We start from the raw sequence: 22,028 nt of genomic DNA, 5'->3' as shown, positions 1-22,028 counted from the left end.
GAGGCATTCGTCTTCATGGATGACAATTCGTGCCCACGTCATGCACATCTTGTGAATGACTTCCTTCAGGATACTGACATCGCTCGACTAGAGTGGCCAGCAGGTTCTCCAGACATGAACCCTATCAAATATGCCTGGAATGGATTGAAAATGGCTGTTTATGGACGATGTGACCCACCAATTACTCTGAGGGATCTACGCTGAATCTCCTTTGAGAGGTGGGACAATCTTGACCAACAGTACCTTGAGGAACTTGTGGATAGTATGCCACAACGAATGCAGGTATGCATCAATGCAAGAGGACATGCTACAAGGTATTAGAGGTACCAGTGTGTACAGCAATCTGGACCACCACTTCTGAAGGTCTCGCTGTATGGTGGTACAGTATGTAATGTGTGGTTTTAATGAGCAATAAAAAGGGCGGAAATGATGTTTATGTTGATCTCTATTCCAGTTTTTTTAGTACGGGTTCTGGAACTCTCGGAACCGAGGTGACGCAAAACTTTTTTTGATGTATGTATATAACAACAATTGCGTATACACTTCATGTTTGTCTTCCGTGGTGCTGGAGATGTGGCATGGTACCAGAACTCCTTTGTTACTCCTTGCTCTAAAGAGATGGTCTCCAACAGGCAGACTTTGCAGCTGTTGAGCAATATTTTCCCATGGTATGTGGCCTGATGTTTATGAACTAATTGCGATCGTGCACATCTTTACTCCGAGCTCTATATTTGCCCTACACACACATGCCCTTCCATGAATGGCAAGGGTCACTACAGCTTTGCTACTCTCAATTTCAGTTTCTGTTTCGTCCGTGAGTGACTTTATACTACTTTGATGCCACTAACAGCCTTCACATACGACCATAATAATTTCTTTGGGTTTTGTGAACTATAATTTGACAATATTCTGCTGCGGTAGTCATTGAAGGCATCGTTCTTTGTTTTCTTGAGTGCAAAATGCGTTTCATTCAGCATCTCTCTATCTATAGCCCTATGCTTTGTTTTGAACCTATTATGCAGTAATCTCTGTTTCTTTAGAAGTTTCTTTACGTGACAGTATACCATGGAGGTTCCCTCCCATTACGAACTGTTCTAGTGGATAAATATCTATCCAGTGCATGGTCAAATATATAAACAAAGATGATGTGACTTACCAAACGAAAGCGCTGGCAGGTCGATAGACACACAAACATACACACAAAATTCTAGCTTTCGCAACCAATGGTTGCTTCGTCAGGAAAGAGGGAAGGAGAGGGAAAGAAGAAAGGATGTGGGTTTTAAGGGAGAGGGTAAGGAGTCATGTGTATGGCCGGATGGATATATATGTGTGTGTGTGTGCGCGAGTGTATACCTGTCCTTTTTTCCCTCTAAGGTAAGTCTTTCCGCTCCCGGGATTGGAATGACTCCTTACCCTCTCCCTTAAAACCCACATCCTTTCGTCTTTCCCTCTCCTTCCCTCTTTCCTGACGAAGCAATCATTGGTTGCGAAAGCTAGAATTTTGTGTGTATGTATGTGTTGTTTGTTTGTGTTTCTATCGGCCTGCCAGCGCTTTCGTATGGTAAGTCACATCATCTTTGTTTTTAAATATATTTTTCCCGCAAAAATTGAGCCATAGTTCCTCTACATGCTGCTGCCCTGTGCTGAAAGTTTCAAATTTCTCATTGAGATATGACACTACTGATTTTTTTATCTAGTTTACTGACATATATATCTCTGTTTATTTTAGTGCTCCTTCATACTTTGGTACTCATTGTTGCCACAACTGTGTTGTGGTCATTGATATTAGTTTCAGTGTGGTCATCCACAGAGAGGTCAGGTCTATTTGTTGCCATTAGATCCAATATGTTTCCATAATGAGTGTGGTTCATAACTCTCTGTTCTTGGCAGTGTTCAGAGAAGGTATTTAGTAATGTTTCACAGAATATGTTATCGTGCCCACCACCAACAAAACTGTAATTTTCCCAGTTAATTGTTAGATGGTTAAAGTGTCCACCAATGATTGCAGTATGATTGGTGAACTTAACTGAGATTTTCTCTAAAGTTTTTGGATATATCAGGAGATGAGTCTGGTGGGCAATAGAAGGATCAAGTTATTTTATGCCCATAATACTGACGCGTAGGGGTCCCCAATGGTGGAATCAACTTTCTGAAAACAAATGTGCAGCTGTATAGGTTAAGATTCTGGGTTCATACATTGCAGCCATTCATGCTGGTGGACTCTCATTTGTGAGTAATGGATGAAAAAAGTTTAGGAATGTTGTGTGACACACATCAGCATTAAAAAAGTTGCATCAGTTTGTTTGTGTCGTGTAATGGATAGGGTAGCTTCACATGCTAGAGGTGTGAGTTCTCATCAGGTGCAGTAATTCTTTTTGTTTTTAAATGTTTATTAAAAAGACTTTGATCATTATATTTATTCAATTGATGGGTTAGGGCAATCCCACTGCTGGAGCCAACTCCTTGTGAGTCTTGTCCAATCAATCTCACATGCAGCTTCAATTTCTACTGGGGTGGATTTGAGTTTCTTGTCTACTGTGACAAATACACCAAGTCCATTTCCCATTTGCCTATCCTTTTGATATATACTTAAATTTCCCCCAAAAATCTCACTGCTATCAATTTCAGGTGTCAACCAGCTTCCTGTACCTAGTAATATGTGAGCATCAGTGCTTTTCATGAGCGCTGTAAACTCTGGCACTTTGTTGCAAATACTTTGGCAGTTCACCATAAGAATGTTCATACTCTCACTTCTGGTAGGCATTTCTCTCAATCTTAACTCATAATTCTGGGTTTCCTACAGCTATCATTATCTGGATTGGATGGAGAGTCACCTAATCTAAAACACCCTTGTCTGGTCTCCCCCCCCCCCCCCCCCTTTCACACACACACAATCAGCTACCTGAGTAGCAGCCTCTGATTGGGGTGCAAACCAGATATATTTAGAGGGACCCTACAGTTCTCAACCGTATGGCACATGTCCAGGAAGTCACAACCTAGATGGCACAGAACCTTCGAAGTCTCTGGTTCAGTCCTTCCACTCAACTCAGAACAAAGGGCTGTGTTCAGTTCTGGAGACTATGCTGCAAATTGTGAGGTTCATTGCAACTTCACGTGCAAGGCTGGTCTTCTCGACCTTATCTGCCAGTTGCTGGAATGACCCAAGTAATTCCCTCAATGGCTGCTGGAATAGCCTCTTCAACAAATTGCGTGAGTGCTCTGGGCATATGCACTGGGTGCACCTGGTGCCCTTCCCTGTCCCTTGCTCTGCCATTTCCCTAAGGGAACCATCATTCACCATACATTTGAATTTCTGATGAGTAATACAGCCTACCCTTTTACGTTTGCTTCCTCTTGACATGGACAAAACAGGTTTCCTCAAAACAGATGAAGTAAGTCCCACCAGCTCAGTTTCAGTGATAGACAGCACGTCATATTTGCTGGTTAGGGGGATCAGTACAACACCCTCAGTCCTCTTAGCTCTATTATAAAAATGCCACTTGCAGTCAAGTGGACGAGTAATTGCAGATCTTGTACTATCTGCAGAGGACACAGGATCCACATAGCGGATAGTACTTGAGGGACCTCTCGTACCGGTATCACAGGTACACGATGCTTGGGAGCTCTTCCAACTCACCAATTCACAGCAGCTGCCAATTGTTTGACAGTAGTCAGACTATTTCCAGCTGCTTATGAATGTCAACCCATTCATCCAGTGTTGGATAGCAGCAACCACAGTGGGGCTGCATTTTGGCTGGTGTAATGTATTACAAGGCAGTGAATGAATAACTTAATGCTTGCTGATTATCTTTTAATCTGTTGAGCTAAAAAGTTTGCTAATTCTCTATAAGAATCGAGGCAAATACACAAAATGAGATCTGTATTAAGACAACACCAAAACCTGTGGTAAAAGCTACAAATTTTTCAAAACTTTTTGAGGTTAATTATAGTTGTTAGCAAAGTTAATTTACAATCACTGCAGATAATATATAAGGCTTGTCCTTTTTAAGGGAAAACTAGATGTAACACAGAATGAGATTTTCACTCTGCAGCGGAGTGTGTGCTGATATGAAACTTCCTGGCAGATTAAAACTATGTGCTGAACCGAGACTCAGCGAAGGTCCCGAGTTCAAGTATCGGTCCAGCACACAGTTTTAATCTGCCAGGAAGTTTCATAGATGTAACACAGTATGCTAGATAAAATATCTGCTACAGTAACTAAATCACAAATGCCAATTTACTACAAATTACTTGTAAGTTGTGCATAGGACAGTGGTAGCTTCAGAAAATTGTCAGAAACACACATTTATTAGCCTTGATATACAATGAAATTTAGGGATGATATAATCTTTGGCAGAACTGTTAACCACAAGCACTGATTTGCTGTGAAATAAGTTACATATCCAAAACATTCATATTGGTAACTTACAAAAATATAGTTCTGTAAGCATCTGAAAATTCTCAAAATTAATCTATTTCTTACATAGTTTTACAATAAAATAGTGTGTGTTTGTTTTGAACGAGGATAGGCCTGCTGTTCTCAAAACTTTTAAAAGAGCGCAATTAACTTAAAGCCAATAATTGATGATAATCATACAGATTTATCACTGCGCTTGTGAATGTTCGAAATTTCATGATATATCACAATACAAATGGGTATTGGTATAGTCACAGAAAGATTATACAGAAGCGATGTGAACAGTAAAATATGCAAATTTAGAACTTAAAATTGGCACATGAAACTCATACATGCAGTCTCACACAAAGGGAAAATCTGAAGTTGACTTTCATATGTATAAAGAAAAATGCATATTGCATGGATTTTTCGCTTAGCTGTTTCTGTGCAGACTCCTACACTGGCATCCCAAAGAATAACACTGCAGCATCAGTTTATCTTGGTCAAAATTGCTAAAATGTGCAACATCAACAAAGCACATCTTCTGCCTGCAATGCAATAGAATTAAGAAATCCATTGAAATAAAGATGTCCAAAAATCTAACAAAGAGGGATGGAGGTTTCAGTTTAAACAGTGCTTAGGTTCCAGCTCGCAGTTTATTAAGATTCTGCGTCATTACATCCACTAGAGCTGCAAAACATTGAAAGAAGGAGTTCTAAGGAATGTCATTACAGACTCTGAAATGCAAAAGAGCATAAAAGAGTGTAGTGGGCACATTCTTAGTTGAACTCACCTATTAATAGCAATGTGAGACCAACAATAGTCCACAACCTGCTTGGAATCCAGGTAACGAGTAAACACAACATTGCAACTCGCAGCACTTGAAGAAAATAACTGGTTCAGTCATTGAAATATAGTGCATAAAATGGAAACAACATATCAGCAGAAACCCAGAAGCACACCATTAAGTAACTGCAAAGTCATTCATCTTAACAAACAAATTGTATGTGAGTTTTAATCTAACTTATTGTAGTGTGAAACTTTATTGCATTGCACCTGGAGCTCAGCAGGTTACAGATTAGCTCAGTGTTCATATAAACTTACCTCTACATCTACAAGACACTCTACAATCACCCTTGTGTCCGGCAGAAGGTTCATATAACCACTTTAGATTATTTCTCTGCTGTCCTGCTCTGATCCATGAGGGAAAAACGAACACTTGAGTCTGTGTGAGCTCTGATGTCTCTTATTTTATTAAAATTATCATTCTCCCTATGTAGGTGAGCATCAACAAAATATTTTTTGCGTTCAGAGGAGGAAGTTGGAGACTGAAATTTCATGAAATATCTCATCACAATGAGAAACACCTTTATTTTAATGATTAACAACATCTAATCATGTATCATATCTGTGACACTCTCTCCCCTATTTTACCATAATACAAAATGAGCTGCCCGTTATTAAACTTTCTAGATGTTCGCTATCAGTCTTATCTGTTTCAAATCCATATCATGTAGCAGTGCTGCAGAAGAGGATGAACAAGTATAGTGTAGACAGTCTCCTAAGGAGATGTGTTGCATCTTCTAAATGGTCTCCCAATAAAATGCAGTCTTTGGTTTATAGGGTGCAGAAAAATTTCCGCTACCAGTGACAGCGGAAATTTTTCTACACTCTATAAAGGAACAGCCACGGAGATCAACAGTGTCCACTATGGATAAAATTCATTTAGTCTTTGGTTTGCCTTCCCCACAATTTTATCTGTATGATCATTTCAATTTAAATTGTTCTTAATTTTAATCCCGTGGTATTCAGTTGAATTGACACCGTTTAGATTGTGCGCTTTATCATGCAACCAAAATTTAATTGATTCATTTTAGTAATAATATGGATAACCTCACACTTTTGATTATTTAGCGTCAACAGCTGCTTTTCACACCATATGGGTATATTATTTAAATCATTTTGCAATTGGTTTTGATCTTTTGATGGTTTTACTAGATCACAAATAACAGCGTCATGTGCAAACACTCTAAAGGTGCGTTTACAACTGTGAACCTTGTGGGTAGTCGATGTGCGGCTGTGCTTTCCCCCTTGTGCACGTGTCTCCTCATCTGGTATGGGGAGACTTTTGCACCCCCTTGCACACAGTTGAGAGACATATGTAATTTTGTACCAGTGCGTGTACCCCTTGCCTCTTCGTGCAAAGGCTGCTTGCACCTAGTGTGGATGGAAAGTCGCACAGGTGTAAAATGCACATTAAGAGAGCTGCTCAGATTGTTTTTAAAATCATTAGGGAGCCTATAACACTTCCTTGGTGAACACCAGGTAACACTTATGTTTTACTTGATGACTTTCCATCACTTACTATGAGTTGCGACCATTCTGATAACAAATCAAGATTCTAGTTGTATAAACGAGACTATACTCCACAGGCATGCAGTGTGATTAGTAGCCAGTTGTGAGGAATGGTGTCAAAAGCCTTTCGGAAATTGAGAAATATGGAGTCAAATTGAGATCCCCTGTCAGTAGCACTCATTACTTTGTGTGAATAAAGAGCTAGTTGTGTTTCAAAAGACTGACTATTAGATCATTTTCATCTAGGTAATTCATAATTGTGTAAATTAAAGGACATGTCTGAAAGAACAGACACCACACATTCATATAACTGATTCACCTCAATGGGCAATGAACCCACCACCTTCAGTAGAGATGCACATTTACATCCGAACTTCTATAGGAATCTAAAAATTAGTGACTGTGGAGAAAATGGACAGGGATTGTGGATAGGTGGCACTAGTTGGGAATGAGAGTCGGCCGGGGAACACGCTGAGGTAGTCTGCAATAAACAGTGTGTCCAAATGGCACAGTAGTTAATGGAACTTCCTAGTAAACAGGGGATTCCGGGTTCGAGTCCTGGTCTGGTACACATTTTCACTCATCGCCGCTGGTTCTGCATAATGTCCCGATCTAGCTGATGTCATCAATTTCATTCCTTTCTTCTCTATTTTCTTCCATCCACCTTCAATTTACATAATATTTGCAACAGTTGTGGATTCAGTGTGGTGTCTGTTCTTTCAGATGTTTTTGAAAGAACACAAATCGTGCATTCATATAAGCAATTCATAATGTTTGAACATAATAAATGTTCCAAAATCGTACTGCAAATTGATGTCAGTGATGTGGATCTTTAATTCAGGGGATTACTCCTGTTTCCTGTCTCGAGTCTTGATGTGACCTCTGCAACTTTCCATACTTTATGTATGGATCTTTACTTCAACTTCTTTGGTGGAGGAATTTTGGAAAACCGTATTTAGTAACATTACCTTTACCTTCATGCAGTGAAGGTATTGATTATGTCTTGCCACTGGTGTACTTTACATATGACCATAATCTCTTTGGAGCCTTGCCAAGTACTGAGACAGAGTTGCATTGTGGAAGCTGTTGAAAGCATCTTGAAGTACACACTAAGTTCCGAGCTTCTGTAAGACATTGCCAATCTTGGAGATTTTTTATCTGTATTTTAAGTAGTTACATTTAGCATTTACTTTTGGTGGATTTGGGTGTTGCAGTGGCCAATCTCATTACAGTGACTTTGTGGTTACTAATCCATGTGTCCATCGTGATATTCCCTATTTGCTCAGGATCAAGTATGTTTTCGCACCCTTGTACACTTTGAGTGGACCCTTGAACTAAACTGTTCAAAATAATTTTCAGAGAAGGCATTTAATGTGTTTTTGGATGACATTTTGTGCCTACAGCCAACTTTAAACATATTTTGTCAAATACGAGAGTTAGGTTGAAGTTGCCACCAATTGTAATTGTATGAGTGGGGTACCTATTTGAAGTGGGATTCAAGTTTTCTCTGAACCATTCAGCAGCTGTATCATCTAATCTGGGGGGGGTCGATAAAAGGAACCAATTATTAATTTATTGCCGCGTGGGATTAGCCGAGTGGTCTAAGGCTCTGCAGTCATGGACTGTGCGGCTGGTCCCGGGGGAGGTTCGAGTCCTCCCTCGGGCACGGCTGTATGTTTTTGACCTTAGGATAATTTACGTTAAGTAGTGTGTAAGCTTAGGGACTGATGACCTTAGCAGTTAAGTCCCGTATGATTTCACACACATTCTAAAAAAAATGAAGAATTCATTCTATTAATTTATTCTGGTTGTCAGGTGTACCCTCTATTCATATTAACTCAGAGGTACTATCTACACTCCTGGAAATTGAAATAAGAACACCGTGAATTCATTGTCCCAGGAAGGGGAAACTTTATTGACACGTTCCTGGGGTCAGATACATCACATGATCACACTGACAGAACCACAGGCACATAGACACAGGCAACAGAGCATGCACAATGTCGGCACTAGTACAGTGTATATCCACCTTTCGCAGCAATGCAGGCTGCTATTCTCCCATGGAGACGATTGTAGAGATGCTGGATGTAGTCCTGTGGAACGGCTTGCCATGCCATTTCCACCTGGCACCTCAGTTGGACCAGCATTCGTGCTGGACGTGCAGACCGCGTGAGACGACGCTTCAGCCAGTCCCAAACATGCTCAATGGGGGACAGATCCGGAGATCTTGCTGGCCAGGGTAGTTGACTTACACCTTCTAGAGCACGTTGGGTGGCACGGGATACATGCGGACGTGCATTGTCCTGTTGGAACAGCAAGTTCCCTTGCCGGTCTAGGAATGGTAGAACGATGGGTTCGATGACGGTTTGGATGTACCGTGCACTATTCAGTGTCCCCTCGACGATCACCAGTGGTGTACGGCCAGTGTAGGAGATCGCTCCCCACACCATGATGCCGGGTGTTGGCCCCGTGTGCCTCGGTCGTATGCAGTCCTGATTGTGGCGCTCACCTGCACGACGCCAAACACGCATACGACCATCATTGGCACCAAGGCAGAAGCGACTCTCATCGCTGAAGACGACACGTCTCCATTCGTCCCTCCATTCACGCCTGTCGCGACACCACTGGAGGCGGGCTGCACGATGTTGGGGCGTGAGCGGAAGACGGCCTAACGGTGTGCGGGACCGTAGCCCAGCTTCATGGAGACGGTTGCGAATGGTCCTCGCCGATACCTCAGGAGCAACAGTGTCCCTAATTTGCTGGGAAGTGGCGGTGCGGTCCCCTACGGCTCTGCGTAGGATCCTACGGTCTTGGCGTGCATCCGTGCGTCGCTGCGGTCCGGTCCCAGGTCGACGGGCACGTGCACCTTCCGCCGACCACTGGCGACAACATCGATGTACTGTGGAGACCTCACGCCCCACGCGTTGAGCAATTCGGCGGTACGTCCACCCGGCCTCCCGCATGCCCACTATACGCCCTCGCTCAAAGTCCGTCAACTGCACATACAGTTCACGTCCACGCTGTCGCGGCATGCTACCAGTGTTAAAGACTGCGATGGAGCTCCGTATGCCACGGCAAACTGGCTGACACTGACGGCGGCGGTGCACAAATGCTGCGCAGCTAGCGCCATTCGACGGCCAACACCGCGGTTCCTGGTGTGTCCGCTGTGCCGTGCGTGTGATCATTGCTTGTACAGCCCTCTCACAGTGTCCAGAGGAAGTATGGTGGGTCTGACACACCGGTGTCAATGTGTTCTTTTTTCCATTTCCAGGAGTGTATATGAAGTTCACTAAAAGATAAACTACTGCTGACAGGAACAAACACCCCACCACCAATTAAATTTAATATATCCTTTCGAAACACCACCAGATCCTTTGTAAAAATTTCGGCTGGACTTACTGTGACTTTAGCCAGCTTTCAGTACTTACGTGATTGTGCTTGAGTGCTTTCTAAATATCAGCAGTGTGTCTTCCCCTGATTTGGCAGTTATCTTGGGACTTCTTGAGCCTGAGTGCATTAAATGTAAAGTAAAAACTGTGCTTGGTAACAGCACATTTCATGATGTTGTAAGAAAGGCATTGCAAATTTTTTGTCACTGGCCGACAGTATTGCTCAGAGCAACACATGTCAATCTCTGGTTAGATGCTCTTATAAATGAACTTGAGGGAAGAGAGGTGTACAACATTCTAAATGAAGAAACTCTTGAAACCACTGATAAACTTTTCGGAGCAATGCAAGGCAAGGAGTGGGGACTATTGTGTGGTACATGCTGTTCTCCAGTCTATACAAACGTGAAGTGTTTTGCAAGGTAAATTTATGAATGTGTACAAACTTTATAAATTGAACAGAGTTTGCCTTATAAACTTAATTGTTGGCAGCATATTTATCCAAAGGAAACAAATTGTAATTACAGACTGAGATATGATTTTATGTTTATAGAGACTGTGTAGTTTAAGATATTAGTTTTGCAGTTTGTGGAAATTAAATTAGCATCTTCTTACAGAATATTTCGTCCATACATTGTAATTTGATACTTAACTTGGGATTTCATTTTGGATGTTATACAAGAGTTCTGTTACCCATTTGCTCAGGGATTTGTAGCTTTTTCATCATGGGGATGATTACACAGACCACATAACAAAATTAGTGTAATGTGCTCTGCAGAAATGCACTGAAAAAATGCCCACGTGCAGTAGTAAGTGCACGTCTGTTTGCAAAGTGTTCCTGTAAGAACAGTTAATTTATTAGAAATGTTGTTGTCAGTATAAGAAGTGAAATAGATTGTCAAAGAGTGAGAGACATGTTGCAGGTTGGAGAGATAACACCTGTCTTTGAACATGATTTATTGACATGACAATAAGACCTTGATTTTATGACAACATTGAATGCTCGCTGAATGATAGTTATGTACACAGTGGGCATAATGGAATATGCAGAGGGAGCAGAAACAATCTGAAAAGTTTGTAAGAGTGTCCCAGGGTAGGTTTTGATGAGAAATAATTGCTAAGAAAAAATTCAGTGTGTAGTGCCAGTTCTGAGTTAATTAGCATCGAAGTTAGTAAATAAGGCCACTGTGTGTGTGTGCAGACTCAAGTAGACCACCAAATGCAGTTAGTGTCAGCTGTTCTCACAGAGTAGTTGATAATACACGAGACTGCTCAGCCTTTGGCTCCAGTTCAGTCTTTACTACTGTTCCATGTCCAATTTTTGTATGACTATCTTGTTTGGTTTTAGGACACCAAATGGAGAACACATTTGCCAATACCATCTCTGGCAAGCCACCTGAATTTGTACACGCGATGATCTGATTGGTTAACTTCATTGTTAAGTAACTCAGGAATAGCATTACATAGCAAATAATTTTCTTAACATTTGGTTCTTAGAATGGCTTACGCTGCAATACACTTACAAGTTTTCAGACTGTTTCTGTCAACTACAGTTGGTGAACACTGCCTTTATGTCTCAAGCAAGACTGGCAGTCTTTACTATTTCAGATAGATGCCCAGACCAAGAGAGAATTTTTTCTGATTCAAAGCAACACACATCTAATACTGATATTAGTCAGCACCTACAGTTAGGTGCATCCTGTGCTCCTCATGGCACGTAGAACAACTGTTTCCCTCCTGGGATTGCTCCCCATGATATGCACACAGACTGCACACTGAACCTCTTAGCTGCCTTGGCAGCCATATCCCTAAAGTGCTCTGTTACACACCTACCATTGCAACTCCCAACTACAAGTAATCCCACTGTCTGTGAATGCCCATATCTTGCAGGCTGAGAGGTTTCTTTTGAAGCAGAAGAAGTGATAGCTTCTGGCTCAGGATCTTTATCAGCCACAGATGGCACCTGAAATCTCTTTGTCAGATGAACTGAAAAGGTTCTTCAGTTGGCTCCCCAGAAAATCTTTCACTGCCTGACACACTTTGAAACAATCCTCTGCTTGGCCGTAGTTGAGGGGTCAACCTCAATATGGGCAGTAACCATGGCAGCCAGTGTAGTGGACCTTTCAGGGGACAAATGAGACAGTTAAATCAAAATAATAAGTCAAAATAAGTTGCTTCTAGTTAGAAGCTTGTAAAACAATCCACAAATGGAACACTGTGTTGTGCTGCACTGCTGCAGGGATGGAAACTGCCATCTAACTGAGGTGTCTTAAAACTGTAATTGCATGTTTGAACAAAACCAAATGACTTCTGCAAAACAATGGTGCAGCTATACAGTATATACTTATTAAAATGCGGTATTGTGCCTAAAAAAAGTAAATCAATATAAAATAAAATTGACACAAATGAGCCCTCGGTCATAATGTTTTGGTCTTATTAACCAGGTTTCAACACTTCTAAGAGTATCTTCATCAGAATTTAGACATTTAAAGTGGTCTATAACGTAATTACAAATTTATGGGAAAATTTTTTTTATATAAAAAGGTGTAAGTACTGACTAACAATACAAGACAGAGACAGTACTTACATGTCACATATAAAATAAATAACAGGTCAGAAGGGCTTTAGTCACAAAACATTTGAAAGGAATGTGTGAAGGGGAGCCTCTAAGGGCTGCTCATACCTGTACAGCCACAGGTTGCAACGGCTTGAGTCCGTACATGTAAGTACTGTGTCTTGTATTTCCCATAAATTTGTTATTATGTTATAGACCACTTTAAATGTCTAAATTCTGAAGTGTTGAAACCAGTTTAATAAGACTAAAAAATTGTGACTGAGGGCTCATTTGTTCCATTTTTAATTTATGAATGATCACTGAACCAAGCAACCATGTTCAAAACTTTGTACATCAATATGCAAAACATTTAAGAATTTAAGTTACAAAGTGCACAGGTAAGTCATAATAAGTTTGCTTCTAGTTAGAAGCTTTTCTTATGCAGACCAGAGCTAGTATGTCACAAAGACTAGAGTGCCACTATTCTTTGACATGTGGGTCTGGAGATAGTGCACCTGACAAGTAGTGGAGATGTTTAAAACTGTTTCACCTTTTTCTTACGACAAAATTTACTTTGTGTACCATCATACTTGCAGCTGACAGACAGCTTATAGCAAGTCTTCTCAATCTAAGGGTTACATGAACATTTTGAGGTGTCACATAATGATCTAGCAAAATAGTTTCTTACAATTTTGAATCTCATCTTTCACTGTCAGCAAGTTTTAACATTGTTCGATGAGCGGTAAAAAATGAAGAACTGTGACCATTTGCTGGTTACAGTCATTGGTTACAGTTTTATTGCAAACAATCACAGGTGTCAGTAATGATAAATACTCAGATACCAAAAAATTGTGTAATGGAATTGCTGGCCAATAATTACATTCATGAGGTGAAATTTTAAGACTGCTTATAGAGACATAAAAAAAGTACATGCACTATCATAGTTTTGGGACTGACTAATTCCTGCTTCAGAGAGGGGAGAGGGATAGAGTGGAGAAAGTTAAGAACAAAGCATAAGTTGTTCAGACACCAGGATAAGAAAGCCTCAAAGCAAGTACTGCTCACCCTGAGGTCTGAGTGGCTTGTGCTTCATTCTTTACTTTCCCCAACCTACACCTCTATATCAGTAACTCAAAAGCTGTGATGCAGCAAAAACAGATGATAAAAACTCTGTTAAATTAGTGAGTGTTTTTTGTGTATTTGCAGCACCAAACAAAGTGGTTTTCTCCAATAACCCAGTTTGATCAGTCTGACATGTAGTATGTTAACAGTGTTGTTACATTAAATACCTATTATTTCTCCCACAACTGAAACAAAAAATATTTTGTTTCCTCATTGGCTGTGCCATCGCAACTTCCCATGATTGCTCACAATGGGCATTGCCAACATACACTACAAGGTTCGTGCGGGTGGGTGCACATAAAGTTTTGTCCAGGATTTCACTGGGCACGCCATGCTCTGAACTTTCTTCGACCAAGTTATTGGGTACCAAAAGTTTATTGTTGGATCCAAACCGTGGTGCATCTTATGGCATAAATACTGATAGATTTGCAGTACTTAAACAACAAAGTGAGATGGTGAAAATAATAAATGAACAAGGTCTTCAAATACCAAACAGAGTAAACAGAGCAGTACAGAACCTTTGACCGAATGAAACTGTTAGCTGTTCTGAAGCAAAAATTCTGTGAGTGTGTTTATGGCAACTTTGATAAGATGAATACATATCTAAAAGTTGGAAAGTTTGGAACTAGAAAATTTGAAGGTATAAGAACCAGTGCATCAAAACTGCACCCTGCACCTGAATAAACATTTTGAAAAAAAGTTTCCCCCCCCCCCCCCCCCCCCTCTACATAGGCTAGAAGTTTACTAGAACCTGTTCATGGAAATGGTCCTATCCATTATTTCAGGCAAGTGTGGACCAATCATTCTTTTGAGAAATTAATCATACAGACAAATAGATATGCTGTTACATTATTGTTACAACCAAACAAGAATTCGATATTACTTGAACTGGACAAAAAGCAGATGGGTTAAATTACTTTTGAAGCTACAGGAAGCTTTCCAATTTACATTAACTTTTGTTGGGTAAGTGTCAAGTTACAAAAACAAAACTCCTACAATCAATTCTAAGACCAGCCTTTGAGGGTTTTTTTTTGTCACTTGTCTATTCCTCCATCTCTGACAATGATTTGTGCATGTGAAACATGTCTAGTTCCACTGTAGTTTCATGTAAAATTGTTGGTCCCCCAATAATCAGCTGAGAAAATCCCTTCAAATGTTGGAGGAAGGCAAGGACATAACCTCTTCAGTAGACCACACCTTGAAAAGCACTGTGGTATGCAAACCAACCAAAGGGTTAAGAAAAGTTGTTTCATATATGTTCTATCTGCATTTTGAGTTATTTTGTTGTGCTCATCACACACTGCACACAAGTAATATCTAATAACAGATGTAATTACAAATACATTAAATCATATTTGTCTCTCAGATAGTACTGCCATCTCAGTGATGCAATGAACATATGAAATACTTCATTGTTCATCATTGCTATTGTCACCACCACCACCACCACCACCACCACCACCACCACCACCACCACCAGCCATTTCAAATCCCTGGTAGATAAAAGCCTCATTCAGGCTTCCCAATATGTGACATTTTTAGCTATCCACACCAGTGCTGCTCTTTGTATTTTATATAGTCCAATAGGCATGAGTATTGTCTCAGTCTTTTCTCATCGGTTGGAATCCAACTGGGAGCTTCCTGTGTCTATGTACCATCCACTCACCTGGCATCATATCTATCCCCCTCACCATCTCTCCATTTCATTTTCATTGCTGTCAAAATTCCTGACTCATATCATAAATATGCTAAATAACCTCGAAAGCTGACTTATCGAAAAACCAAGTGACTCATTTTAGAACCTTTCAGAATGCCAGCATAATAATTTAGTTAACTAGCCCCACATGTCATGTGTACAATATATCATACAATATATCATAAAATTGTGGACTCAGATAGAAAAACCACACAGTTCTGAAATATAATTCAGAGAAGTAAGTAAACTGGAGCACACATTGAACACATTTTCCATCTAACTTAGTAATTCATGTTCTGGAATGAAGGTGTTAAGACACTGAGGCTGTTAAATAGAATGGTTATCATCTCTGCGCAGTATTATATGTGAAGATTTTGACAAATGAAATTGATTCTTATTGCTCTAGGAATTGTCAACAATCAGAAGATTTAGTAGGTCCCAGCTTAGTATCAAACAGTGGAAGTCACCTTTAAATGGATTAATGCCTGCTCTTGAAGTAGCTCCTATATATCAACTAACGGGACGTGTTGGTCTTTATAATCTTGGCAACACTTGTTACATGAACAGTATACTGCAAGCACTTTTCATGACAAACAGGTAAGAGTCTTCTCTTTTATTTTTATCATGAAGTATGTAGATGTAGTAGGCTAACAGAAGGTGCCATAGTAGTGCAAATTTAGGCTATTTGGGAAATATCTTGAAATGATAATACGAGAAATCATAGAGACACTGAGCAGTTATAGAATATCTAAGAGGTAATAAATTACTTAGCTTTTACCAAATTTGTATTACTTTTGTCATGTCAGTTGCCACTGATAACAACATTTATGTATTCTGAATTGTTCACAACTGTAGCTTCCAAATTTTTTAAAATATTGTATGAGGATAAACTTAAAATCATTTGTATGAACAGCAATACTGAACCCAGTCAATGTTCCTATCGGCTTAATTTTGAAAAAGAAATCATAACAGATTAGATCATAATTCCGCTCAAAGGATAGAGCTTTTAGATCATAATTCCCCTCAAAAAAGTGTCACTAGGGTTAACTACTACTTATTATTGGTGGTGACGAGAAAGGATCAACAGATATACTCTCCTTTTCAATGCACATTACAGCTGTATTGCATGCATTATGTGCATGTGCTTTTAGCAGTATTAATCAGTGATAGAAATAATTTTTTTCTAGAGTGTGTTCTTTCTTGTTGTTTCAATATCAGATATAGTTTAGTAGATAAATGATGCATTTATACTTACTTCCAGGTTTTGTTTTGGCTTGTTGTCCAAAGAAAAAAATTACAATCAAGAGTTAATATGGAAGCTTCAGACACTTTTTGCTTTATTACTTCATTCAAAAAGACCAGCATTATCGCCAACAGATTTGCTAGCCATATGCCGACCGCCTGGTTTTTTACCAGGTCACCAGCAGGACAGTTCAGAATTTTTAACGTAAGTATGATTTTGTGTGATTGTGTTCAAATGTTTGATTTATTTAAACAGAAGGTAATATTTTTGTAATTGATATATACTGCACTACCAGGTATGATACATACAACATATTACTCTCACATATTACATGACAAGGAGTGGAAAATAAAAACAAGACGGATTTACTGTCACATGTTAGAGCACTTGTTTAAGAATATTGTTGGGAAAACAACAAATAAAACCTCAATAATGACTCTCACCTTGGGCATACTGCTTAGTGTTAAATTGATTTACAGATACAAAAATGGTCCAAACACGTAATATTGTAGCTTCCACATATCTTATGAGACTGTTTGAATCATTTAAAAAACATGTTTATTGTGGAAGGCTTCGATAAGAATTTAATTTTCAGCCTCAGTTCTCATTGAGAAATTTTATTGCTATTGGTGACTGAAGAACTGACAGTAAGATTTGCAGAAATCCTCAAAATTTATCAAAATGGCACACTATTTGACACAGAATTTATGATGCAGAGGATCAATATTCAAACCATGATGTGACAAATCTAAAAGTTGTTGGTGCCTTCCAAATCAGTGATCCGTTTCCTCAAAAAAATCATTTTGCTGAGAAATGACTTTATCTGTGATGACAGATCTGACAAGACATTGTGCTTTAAAGTTTGTTGAAGTTTGAGACTTTTGTCATAAGGGCAAACTACATTGCTTTGTTAACAGATTGTAGCAGAGAGTATGTTAGCAGTTTTCAGCATAAGATTTGGAAGTGAGAGAGAGAAGATGAAGTGCAGTGAAAGTAATTCATGGTGTCAGAAGACTGATTTAGATTAAAAAGCAGCTTCTTACTTGCAGGTCAACTGATGTCTCTTAACAATAATAAATGGCAGCTTTTCAAATAATGAGGCCAAAAAACTTATTAAAATTTGGGGAGCTTCTGTTTGAAGCTGTAGGTTGGTAATTTTCACGTCATCTGTGTTATTTGTAGTCTGCCAAATTTTGTTGTGCCACATCATTGTTTCTCAAAGAACTGCAGGTCCTGTTTTCAAACTGTATTTCCTAGCCGTTAAGACAATTTAACTACAGTTTACAGGAACTATATTTCGTTTGTGTTACCAATAAACTTACAGAAATATTGGAGGTATTTAATTGTAATTTTAAGAGAATAAAAAATTATCCAACACCAAGATTAAATTCAGAAACTGTTTTTAAATTCTAACCTACCAGAAAAGCAGATAATTGCTGTTTTATGGACGATCTCAGTGTTCTTGCAGATAAGACCTTTATTCCTTTAGTTGCTGCACACTCCACTCATGCTGCTGCTCTGGGTTCTTTTGGAAGTGCTTTAACTCAGTTCATATAGTATTTCAAGGAGAACTTCCTATTAATCCTGTATAGCTCTTTCATTTCACTTTTCATTGCACCGGTAATAACCTTCTGGTTCATAGGCCCCAATATAAATCCAGTATTGTAAATTATGAGATTAGCTTCTGCAAGGACTTCAGGAATATCTGAAATAATTTTTACATTGCGAGGTCAACTACAAACCTCTCTGTAAAAGCAACATTCCAATCAGTACACTACTTCTGGGATGACTCGCAACACAAAATGACTTACATTTGTCATTTTGGTGGAAATTAAGCAGAAATAGAACATTGGGAAATGCTGACTAAAGCATTCTGTACTTAAAAGTGCAATTGTGATTCCCTACTGGTTATGTTTTCATGTTTTCTGGTGCATTTTGACAATTTATTATTTTCAGGATAGTTCATGTGTTCTCATACAAAGCCGACACAGTTAGATGCAAATGATTAAGATTTAAAACCTATTGCAACACATTTTCTGTATCTCATTTGACAAGTCTGCAGACTAAGTATTTGTAATTACAATTAATAGTTATGAAAATTATTGTATTATCAAATGAATAAGTCATTGGTGAGTCACTAAGCTAGCCTTTTCTGAGTTAGTTGTAGCTCTGTCTGTGATAGTCAATTTTCAGAGCTGCTGCATTGACTAAAGCCTTGTAATAATTAAGACCAGTACTTGTGCTTTGTCAATATAACCATTAACCGGCTTTCCAAATGCCTGAAATGCCAAACACACAACATCTCACAGTACAAGATCATGTTACTGGTGATGATAAAAAAAATGTCATGAGCTTCATCTTCCAAACATTTGTGTTCACTCCCATTTGATCTATCCATGAGAACTATTTAAATTGGAACCATTTGCCATAGACATTTCTGCTACTCCTGTCTGGCTATGTTCCCACTGCCCACTTCACCTAAATCTTCACTTATTGCACATTTTTCAGTAAATCCACCTCATCTTCACTGTCTAGCCAGTTTTCCATACTTAGTATCATTTCAGTGCTCTCTTTGACTCTACAACTGTCAGATGATCTTGCTTCTTCTATGCACTGCTAAAGACATTTTACATTTATTATTTAGCATATGGCTAATACAGACATATCATGAAATTAAATTACATATACATATTATGTACATATTGACACACAAGAAACATAAGTTTGTCTTTACAACTGAATATCCAGTCCTTCAATCCAGTGCATTGCATCTAGAGTTGCTAGCAGGAAGTCCTCTTTGGCGCTGTGATAGGCTCGAATCCTGCATTCACTGACAATGTGGTGAACAGTCTGGTATGGAGCCCCACAGTCACAGGCTGGATCAGGCAGCTTCTTCCACTTAAAGAGAGCATCCCTGCATCGGCCATGGCCGGTACGGATTCTGTTGAGAGTAGTCCAGGTCTTGCGTGGTAGCTCGAATCCACTTGGAAGTTTAGCACCTGAGCAGATGTTATGCAGGTGCACATCTGTCACTGCTTCCCACCAACCTTTCCATTCTTCAAGAGGTTTGAAATCTTTAGCAACCATGTCAGCAGCATCTCACAGAGTTGGATGGTGTGATTTCAGTCTCTTGCGATTTAAAAGTGGCAGGTCGCTATGTACGGGTAGGTTAGAATTCCTGGAGATCTTGTGGAATTCTCTCATAAGGGCAGAACATCTGCGTAGAGCAGGAGGCATTATACTGGTTAACAGTGGAAGCCAATAAACTGGAGTAGATCTGATTGTGCCAGATATTATGCGCATTGTCGTATTCAGCTGTGTATCAACAAGCCTTGTATGACGACTGTTAATCCAAACAGGTGCACAACACTCAGCTCTTGAGTGCACCAAGCCCAGATGACAGCTTCGTGACCTGAAAAAGAAGGCATCTCCGTCATCTGAGTATACCCATCCCTTCATAGTTTCAGACATTGACTCTGGACTGAAGGACCTCTGACTCTGGACTGAAGGACCTCAAACCTCTTAGGGCACCTGGATTCGATGGTATCCATCCAGAATTCCTGATCCATATGGGAGGAAAAGCTAAGAAATGGCTGGCAGAATTCTTCACTGACATCCTGCTGACTGGTCAACTTCCATTGGAGTTTAAAAAGGCGAAGATTACACCTGTTCTGAAACCTGGCAAACCCAGCAACAAGGTAGAAAACTATTGCCCCATTGCCCTACTTAGCTGCTGCTACAAGCTTTTTGAAAGGCTAATATATAACAGAATAAGTAGAGCTATCCTAGTAAACGTTCCAGTTGATCAGGCAGGCTTCAGACCAGGGCGTAGCTGCTGCAACCAAGACATTTTACAAATAGGTGATGAACTGTTTTTAATCATGTATTTTACTATGACATTAAATTTATTGAAACATCTTTGAACTGTAGTATATGTTGTACTTAATGTGCAGTTCTTGCATGCTTTCCAAGTGTTTTTGATGAAGACCGGGGACAATTTATGTAGGGCTTTGTCTTTACCCTTTGTCACACACTAGCATTAAATCAGACTACCAGTATTTGCTGTTTACCATTTGATTTGCCTTGACCATTTTTGTCATCTCTTTTCAAGCTATTTGTCGTTTCATTTTATTTAGTCTTCATTGCTGTTTCCACACCAACTCTTGTTTTGTAGGTTCTAGTCCCTGTTGTGGTCCACTTTTCTATGATGGCATTTTCCGCAAGTGTACCACCTTGCTAAAATTGGTCTTGCCATGACTTTGTGTAATCATTTCACAAAATACTTCACTTTTATATGCAATTGCAGGAAGCACAAGCTCTTGGGGCCTGCCCTGCATGCATGCTCCAGTTTAGTGGACTGTAATCTTTCCATAAAATACTTCACTTTTATGTCTGATTGCTGGATGTGTGAGCACCTGGGACATGCCCTGCAGGTTTTCTCAGGCTCAACTCACTCACTCCTTCATGCCAAACAAACTCCAGGCATCAATTTCTCCCTTCTAGATGACAGAGCACCCACATCAGCGATGTCACTGCGCTGTAGCAAAGAAGCATAAGGGTAGATTTGATCCTTCAAGTATTGGATTGATATCTATACCCTTACAAACCATCCATCCATCCATCCCATTCCTTTATCCAGCCAATGCTAGGTTGGGACTGGTATATGATACATTTCCAGCTAACCGGAGAACTAACCATACATGATCAAGTGTACCCAGGCAAGTGGAGCTCTGTCTGGCTAGACAGTTACTGCCCTAACTGCTTGTGGAACTTCCATGAAGCCTAAATCTCTTTCCTATACTCCAACAGTTCTGTTGGTCCACTGGGCAGTATTACCACTCAAACATCAAGAGACCTCGTGTGCATAGGCTGCCTGAGATGACTGAATATAAGAGAAATAAGTAATATTAATGGACCACATCCTGTGGTAAACAATGTACAGGGAGACTGTTATTGAACTATATGAAATAAAATTGTCATACCTTACAAACTGTTTGTGTTAGGCTATTCAAACTGCACAGTTGGCCGCAGGGTATATAATGAGTATTAGTATGTGCTGTATGGTTTGGTTTAGCGACAAAGCCCACTTTCATTTGGAAGGGTTCATCAATAAGCAAAACTGCCACATTTGGGAGACTAAGAATCTGCATTTAGCAATCGAGAAGTCCCTTTACCCTCAACAGGTGACAGTGTGGTGTGCAATGTCCAGTCATGGAATAATCCGTGCGATATTTCTTGATGGCACAGTGACTTACCAAATGGTACATGAATATTTT

The 22,028-nt window shown here is 39.7% G+C and overlaps 1 protein-coding gene across 1 annotated transcript in view; it reads left to right on the top strand.

Moving 5' to 3' along the window:
* The window catches only part of LOC124795469 (ubiquitin carboxyl-terminal hydrolase 35), a 124,236-nt gene that overhangs the window by 88,561 nt on the left and 13,647 nt on the right, over positions 1-22,028 (top strand). The window contains exons 7-8 of the mRNA XM_047259502.1: positions 15,916-16,106; positions 16,771-16,956. Of these exons, the coding sequence (XP_047115458.1) occupies positions 15,916-16,106; positions 16,771-16,956 (377 nt within the window). The remainder of the gene's footprint in view (positions 1-15,915; positions 16,107-16,770; positions 16,957-22,028) is intronic.

The sequence above is a fragment of the Schistocerca piceifrons genome, chromosome 4, assembly GCF_021461385.2.
Source record: "Schistocerca piceifrons isolate TAMUIC-IGC-003096 chromosome 4, iqSchPice1.1, whole genome shotgun sequence".
In the NCBI taxonomy this organism is placed as follows: Eukaryota; Metazoa; Arthropoda; class Insecta; order Orthoptera; family Acrididae; genus Schistocerca; species Schistocerca piceifrons.
The sequence above is the reverse complement of the archived record's forward strand: the minus strand, read 5'-3'. Positions and strand labels throughout refer to the sequence as shown.